The sequence below is a fragment of the Phascolarctos cinereus genome, unplaced genomic scaffold, assembly GCF_003287225.1.
Source record: "Phascolarctos cinereus isolate Bilbo 61053 unplaced genomic scaffold, phaCin_HiC Scaffold_2;HRSCAF=192, whole genome shotgun sequence".
Lineage (NCBI taxonomy): Eukaryota > Metazoa > Chordata > Mammalia > Diprotodontia > Phascolarctidae > Phascolarctos > Phascolarctos cinereus.
The window spans coordinates 382,549,494-382,557,665 of record NW_027555625.1 but is presented as its reverse complement, the minus strand read 5'-3'; the positions used below and the strand labels follow the sequence as shown (position 1 = coordinate 382,557,665).

General features: G+C 47.9%; 1 protein-coding gene across 3 annotated transcripts in view; it reads left to right on the top strand.

Annotated features, from left to right (window-relative positions):
- Positions 1–8,172, top strand: part of CAMK2A (calcium/calmodulin dependent protein kinase II alpha) — an 87,635-nt gene continuing 79,463 nt past the window's right edge. For 2 of the 3 annotated variants that reach the window (XM_020964251.2, XM_078150517.1), the window contains exon 1: positions 1–312. In XM_020964251.2, coding sequence (XP_020819910.1) covers positions 251–312 — 62 coding nt within the window. In that variant the 5' untranslated portion in view covers positions 1–250. The remainder of the gene's footprint in view (positions 313–8,172) is intronic. The other variant, XM_020964253.2, reaches the window with a different exon arrangement.

Below are 8,172 nucleotides of genomic sequence, written 5' to 3'. Positions count from 1 at the left end.
GATGCTGACGAAGGCTTGTGAGGCTTAGAGGAGACAAATCGCCCTCATCATTATCTCCAAGCTTGCCAATCAAACCCATTCCCTCATTTCCCTCTGCTTGGGGAAGTGAGCAGCTGGGAGCCCCCAGAGGAGCCCGGGAGAGGAGTGGCATCAGTGAGCTGTGAGCTGTCGTTTGCCTTCCAGCTCAGCTCCTCTCTCCAGCTCCACAGCTCTTGTCACCTGGCTTTGCCTCCTTGCCTTGCTGGGCAGCATGGCCACAATTACCTGCACCCGATTCACCGAAGAATATCAGCTCTTTGAGGAACTGGGCAAGTAAGTTTCCTTTGTGAGGGAAGGGGACCAGGCTGATCTCTTCCCCCTAGGTGGAAAAGAGAGAAGATGTCTGATGGAAGCTGTTGGTTTGCTGGAGGAATATTGGAGATTAGGCTTCCAAAGACTCCAGGGTGTGTGTGTGTGTGTGTGTGTGTGTGTGTGTGTGTGTGTGTGTGTGTGTGTACATGTATGTGTATTCAGGTACATGCACACTTACTGAACTCATCCCTGCTCATGAATGCATGCAAACACTCAGCATGTCCTTGCACACTCATGCACATGCAACTCATAGAGATGCACCAGACTGCATGCACATGTATGCACACTGCCCGAACTGTGGAGAGTAGCCAACTTTTCTGAGGAAGCTCCTCCCAGCCAAAGTTAGCACCACAGGGGGCCTTGGCAGTAGGGAGGGAGGGAAGGAAATAAGCATTTATTAAGTACTTAGCCTGGTCCATGCAGAGTTAAAGAGAGCCTGGTCACCCTGTGGTGATGGGGGGAGGTTGTTGGGAGTGGTGCTTAGAAGGCATCTTTGAGCACTTTGTGTCTGTAGGGATAGGGAGAGGCAGACCCTCCTGGGTGAACTTGTACAGCTGCCAAAGTAGGGGGAGGATAGAGAAGTACCTGGGTCTGGCTGGTTAATACCAAGTTGCTGGGGCTTCAATTGGTTTTTTAAATGTTGGCTAGACTTGGTTCATGCAGGGGACAGAATGGGAAGGGATTGGGGTTAAGTTGGCAGGTAGACTTTCCAGAAGTTTGTTTTCACAGTCTTAGCAGCTGTGAGGATAGGGGGTGTCCGGGGCACTACCCTCAGGGGGCCTGCAGCCCTACTGGGCTTGTGGGAATTAGCTTAGGTGACATCTGCATTGGGTCATAGGGTTTGGAGTTGGATTGGACCTTAGAGATTGTCTAGTTCAAAGCTCCCATTTTATAGATGAAAAAACAGATCATCTGAGGCAAAGTGACTTTCCCAAGGTCATACAAGTATTAAGTGGGAGAAGCAGGATTTGAACCTTATTCTTCTGCCTGCAAATCCGATGTTCATTCCACTACACCACATTGCCCCATGAGCACTTAACCCCCTGTCTACTGCTCATGACTAGAGTGTTTGCAAGGCAGAGAGGTACCAGACATTCAGAGTGTGGGTTCCAGCCAGTCAGGCTGTGCGTGTTGGGTGTGTATGTATGTAGGGGAGTGTATATCTGTGCATCTGCACGCACCTTGTGTGGATCCGTGAAACGGTGCTGATCAGCATCTGTATGCGCATTGCGTGAGAGTATGCCGAGTATATGAACATGTGCATATATGTGTGTATGTATCTGTGTGAGTCTGTGAACATATGTAAAGGTGTGCTGATATGTTTCTACATATAGGTATGCATAGTTGTGTGGGTCTGAATCTAAGCATATATGCATTCATGAGGGCTTACTGAATGTGTGTGCATTTATATATGGGAGGTGGCTAGGTCCATGTGAAGGCATGCTAGTATGGGGTGTGTGCGCAAGACCTGAATATATGCTATGCACATGTGTGGGAGGCTGGCTATATGCATATGTTCAGGAAAGCTGCCCTCACATGAGCAGGCTGTGCGTATGTGTGAGCCAGTCACAGCGAGTGCATATATGGTACAAGCATATGCGTGTGCATATGTTAAAGCACGTACCTGAAGGTTCTGTGAATATCTGTAAGGGACATAGATAGTCATGTGTATTGGCATGTTCAAGGTGGGCTTAGATGTGGAGTGGGTCTGGGGAAGATGAGGTTGGGCAGAGCTGGGGAACTTGGGGAATGTGGCCCTGCTGCTCAGGAGGTGAAAGGGACCTGTGCTACCTGTGAAGGCACTGAAGAGATTCAGCAATTCCAGTTAGTCATTAGCAGCTGCTTCTTGGGGTGCACCCATTTTCCATTTCACTGAGGCTATAGGACTGTATGGTGACAGGGAAGGGGACATGATGACTCAATCACTCTAAGTGAAAGTAAAAGTGATGTTTTGCCCCAAGAGGAGATGGATATTATTGAATCTTGTGTGTCTGTGGGGGTGTTGTTGGAATGTCGCCTTCTAGAGGCTTCTCCGTGGTCCTTGGCACTCACATGTCAATGCCTGCTGTTGGCTCTTTGAGGAGTGGTATACCTGGTGCGAGGTGCTGCTGGGCTAGGATGTAGCCACACAGTGGGGAAGCAGTGGAAGGTGTATGGGGTGGCATGAGGAGATGGAGCTATTTAATGCTTTGGGCAAGAAGACCGGACATTGGCACAGATGTGTGTGTGTGTATGTGTGTGTGTGTGTGTGTGTGTGTGTGTGTGTGTGTGTGTGTGTGTATGCAGCAGGTAGGTAAAGATATTCTGGGAGCTGGCAAAGAATGCAAGGGAAAACCAATGTCCTGGCAGGACTGGGTAATGGTTTGGGAGAGTGTTACAGCCATTTCAGTTCCTTCTTCCATACTGACCAGATCACACTCACCTCTGTGGCATACTGGCTTTGGTTGTTTCCCTCATCCAACTGAGGGGCTAGATCTGTGAGGACTTCATCTGCCAAAGAGCCAGACTAGAGTCAGAGGGTCCACGGAGCTGTCTCTCATGGGTTGTGTCACTTAGAGCAAGACACTTTCCTTCCCTTGGCTTCTCATAGATGGGTTAGGGTAGAACCAGAGGATTTCAAAATCTGAATCTTCTGAACCCTTAGGTAGCTGGGGTCGGGGCTGAGGATGGGCACAAGGATCCTCTGGCAACTCCCTGGGCAACAGAGATGACTCTAAGGTTTGTGGTCACTAGGAAGGGACCATCAATGGGACCCTGGTAGGCAGGCAGCTAAAGTGGCCACAAACCGAATTCCAGATGTGATGGAGCCAACAGTTCTCCAGGCAGTCTTAGGGGCCAGGCCAGGGAAGGAGATGACTAGAATCTGTCAAGGCAAGGTGGGCCTAAACGAATTAGGTGTTTAATCAATCCCAGATTGATTGATCATTCTGAGGTGAGGAAGGAGTGACTCAGAAAGAAAATGCCCATTTCTTGGCTCTCCTCAACACTTCTCCCAACACACACACACACACACACACACACACACACACACACACACACACACACACACACCCCTGTTTGTCTAGGTAGCATTCTTCAGTGTAGAGAGACCTGTAATTAGAGGCTGGAGATCTGGGTTCAAGTCAAATAAGATTAGCTGTATAACAATACTTTCACTACCTGCCTAGCAGGATTGTTGAAGGGAAAGTGCTTTCTAAACCTCAAAGCACTGTAGAAATGGGAGCTGTGATTACGTTCACCTAGGCTAGCAGGAATAGCCTGGAGTGAGGCCAGGGGAAGTGGGAGGATCTTGGGTCAAAGGGGTAGAAGGACAAAGAAGTTGCAATCCAGAGAAGTCTTGTGCTCTAAACCATGTGGAGGGTCCTGCCTTCTCACTTGAGGCAGGAGAGACCATGCCCTTGGGCAAGTGGATGGCCTGGGTCTGGGCCTCAGCCAGAGCCATCAGTTTAAGATTTGTCCTTTCCTTGGTGTGGTTAGTGGCTAGGTTCTCCAAGAGGAGAATGGGGAACCACAGACCCATTGCTAGGGAGGAGGAGCATGGCAGGGATGCCTCCTTGTGGCTTTGACATTCTCTGAGGCTTTAGATCCCACCCCCATGACAGGTTATAGAAAGGAGGAAGGAAATTATCCTGCGGCAGTATGTAATCATCAGCATTGCTCAAAAGGAGGTTCAGAAGTGGGTTTTATTAGGAAGGGAGAGGGAAAGGGAGGGAGAGGGAAAAGGAGGGAGAGGGAAAAGGAGGGAGAGGGAAAAGGAGGGAGAGGGAAAAGGAGGGAGAGGGAAAAGGAGGGAGAGGGAAAAGGAGGGAGAGGGAAAGGGAGGGAGAGGGAAAGGGAGGAAGAGGGAAAAGGAGGGAGAGGGAAAAGGAGGAAGAGGGAAAAGGAGGAAGAGGAAAAAGGAGAGAGAGGGAGAGAGAGAGAGAGAGAGAGAGAGAGAGAGAGAGAGAGAGAGAGAGAGAGAATGAGTGCAACCCACACTTTCCTTTCTTTTTGGAAAGGAGAGATTGAACATTGACTGACTTGGGGGGAGGAAGAAGGTTAAAATGAGCTGGATATCTGCAGGGGCTGCCTCAGCTGGGAAGGTGTGAAAGAGCAAAACAAAGACTTCTAGCTCCTTATGGAGGTGTCTTCTTACTCAGAGCCCTGCACACTGCCCACCTTCCCCAACCCACAGAAAAAAGCCTTCGGTAGAAGAGCCCTGGGCAGCTTCTCTGCGCGCTCTCTCTCTCTCTCTCTCTCTCTCTCTCTCTCTCTCTCTCTCTCTCTCTCCCTCTTCCTCTCCCTCTCTGTGTGTGTTTATGTATGTATAGATCTTTGGACAATAACATGGCCTTTTAGAAGGTTCTTGGAAGCCTGAAGATCTAGGTTCAATTCAATTTAACAAACATTTAAGTGCCTACTGTTTGCAAAACACTGGGGAGACAAAAATTTTAAAAAGAAGACGGTTTTTATCTGCAAGGAGCTCACCTTTTCCCCAGTTGTATTCTTACCTCTCCTTCTGACTTACTGTGTGACCTTTAATGCCATTTGCCTTCCTGGGCCTGAGGTTTTATATATGCAAAATGGAAATAATATTCGATGAAAAGAATAAGAATACCTCTTCTTGACAAAGATGTTTTGATGATAAAATGAAGCAATAATAAGGCATTAATATTTTATTTTTAGTCCTTAGACGAGTCATGACATTATGGGACTTAATAATCAGTACGTGCTAATAATCCATCTTTCTCATAGAAAGGTCTTGGTGATGTGAAAGGTGGCTCCAAGTGCTGGCTATGGCATTGATCAAATGTTCTCTAGCCTTATCACCATTGATGGAAAGGATATCAGAGCCTCTTACCTCCTCCCTGGTAGACCCAGCTCTGAATTCTTGGCTTTCAATAATCCCATTAGATCTTTTTTCCCCCCTTTGGGTTAAATCTGATCTTCCTAAAATTCTGGTTTAAAAATGCAAATAATCCTAGGATGGAGGGAGGGAGAGAGTAATATACTCAATTCCCAATTACCTCAGTTTGAAAGAATGTATCAGAAGCTTTATTTCCGGAACAGGAATAAAGACCCTGGCCAGTTTGTGAGCTTTGGGTAGGTCCTTGAGGTAGGTGAGAGAAGGGTACAGGGGAATGGGGCAAGGGGTGCAGAGAAGGCCCAAGAGGGCCACCACACTGTGTGTTGTAAGGTCCCTTCTGGGTCAGACATTCTATGTCTTAGATCCCTCCCATCTCTGACATTCTTTGTTCTAAGGTCCCTCCTAGGTCTGACATTCTGTCCTTAAGACCATTTCAGATTCCATGTTCTGATTCTAAGTAAGCCTGAGCCATCCTTCTAGAGAGGGAAGGAAAGTCAAGTTTCTTCCCAGGCTGGGCTTTGGCGCATGCAGCATGGCTCAGGCGCCCCCTCAGCCACCCCCACACAGGCTGAGACACACTGACAATCGACAGAGCCCTCGCAGCACACACGCTGACACCACTGCCAGCTCCCCCTGCAATCTGGGACCCACAGACTGCGATCGACCGGAGTGCACGCCCTCTCCCCGCGCCCCCGCACTAAGCTCTTCTTGCAGCACCCCCCGGGGGAGCTTTCTCTCTACAAAACGCAGCATTGCTGGTTCTGGTGCCAGTGGACACACACAGGCATACACTCGCCTGCAGGCGCGTGTGTGCGCGTGCACATACCCACGCACATGCATACATTCAGACAGCCTGCTTTTCCAAAGATCTATACCTACAGGGACACAGTTCCAACACCTTCAAACCATGCTGCACACGGGCGCACACACACACACACACACACACACACACACACACACACACACACACAAATGGGTCCGGGGAAGATTCACCAAAGGGAGCACTGTCCCAACACCTTCACCGTGGTACACCCACCCACCGACCCACCCATTCACCAGGGTGCCACTTCCCTACTGCCTGATCTTCTGAAGCCCTCTTTGCCACACTTGGGCAACCTCTCTGGGTCTCAGTTTCCTGAATCTTTAAAATGAAGGCGTTGAATGAGCTGCTCTTTGAAGTTCCTCCAGTTCTAAATCTTCTGTATGTCCAAGGCACTGTTTCAAGAAGGTTCCCTTGGTCAGAGAGGGGCTGTTCCTAACACGTGGGCTCAATGGACAGGGGGCAGGAGAAGCAGCCTAGGATAAGAGAAAGGGCCAGGAGACCTGGCTCTTAATCCTGGCTCTTCCTCTTACTAGCCAGATGACCTAATCTAATTAGGTGGAACCTAATGGAGACAAATGTAAAGTTCTGCACTTGAATTAAAAAGAAAAATCAGCTGCCCGAGATTCGAGATACAACGGAGGAGATATGGGCTGCTGAAAAAGCTAATGAGGTCTGAGGCTGCATAAATAGAAACATAATGAACAAGGCGAGGGAAGTTATATTTTTGCTGTCCTTTCCACTGGCCCTATGACATCTGGAGGATCATCTCCAGCCCCGGGCACCATGTTCTAGGAAGGGTGACCTGGAGAGGACACACTGAATATGGCTAAGAGAGCCAGGCCCCAGGTAGGGTGTTCAAGTCCCATCTCTGAGGAATACTGGCTGTGGGGCACTAGACGAGTCACTTTACCCTTCAGTGACTGCAGACAACTCTCTCAAACTACATTTCAGAGCAAATTCTTCTGTATTGGCAGAGGAGGAATTTCCTTACCTGGGCACTCCCTATATCATTGAAATCACAGGTCCAGTAAAAAAAAAATGTGGTGGTCCTGCAGAGAATAGCAGCCCAGAATGGTAAAGAGATTAGAAACCAGGAATTAGGTCTACTTGGGAAAATATGATTTAGGGGGTACATGGCTGATGCCAGCAAATATCTGAAGGGTTATCAAGTAGGAGAGAAATCTCTCTGGTTCCCCTTGCTCCCAGAGGACAGGAATGGGAATGATGAATGCTTTTGGCCTCATATAAGGAAAAACTTCCTAGCAGCATTGCCCAAAGGGAGAATGAGAGGCTTCCAGAGTGAATTACTCATCAAGAGTGATAGTCAAGCAGAGGCTGGGTGGACCACTTGTTGAAGGTGTTAGTGAAAGGATTCCTGCACTAGGTAAGGAGTTAAATTAGATGACTTCTGGAGTTTCTCATGGAACTCTGAGATTCTCTGACCTTGGGAAAATGACTTACCTTCTCCAGGCCTCAGTTTTCTCACCTGAAAAATGTAGATAATTTCTGTTTTGACTGTATCTCAGGGGAGTTGTGAGGATCCAAAGAGATTACAGATATTGGGTCAATCAATAAATGTTTGTTAAGTGCCAGGCACTAGGCTTAGTGTTGGAGATACAAAGGATAAAAGACAGTTCCCTTTCTCAAGGAGCTCAGAGTTTAATGGGTTCATTTTGTAAACCATGGAACAGTCACCGATGTGAGTGATCACAATGACCTTGGAGAACAAACCTATACTGTGAGGTGGAGATCTAGTGTGCAATGGTTAGTGTGGGCCTTGGTTGCTAACTGCTTTCTGAATCCAAGGCCACTTAGCCCTCTAGTACTGCCCCTAAGAGCACTCTGCAAATAAAGGTTTGGGAATTGGAATGAGAGCTTCAAGACTTTGGTTCAAATCCAAGATTTGTCAAACTTATCTGTATCACCTTAGGCAAATAATTTCTGTTTTCTGGGACTCATTTTCTTCCTCTATAAAATAAGGGGGCTGGCCAAGATATTCTCTCAGGACCTTTCCAGCTCTAAATCTTATGCCCCTAAGTCCCTTCTATTCTTTTTTTTTTTAGTCCCTTCTATTCTTAAGAAGGGTCTGCATTAGGCAGCTTCATTTGTCTTTTCCTAACAGGGATGTCATATAACTTGCCTATCCTGGAAT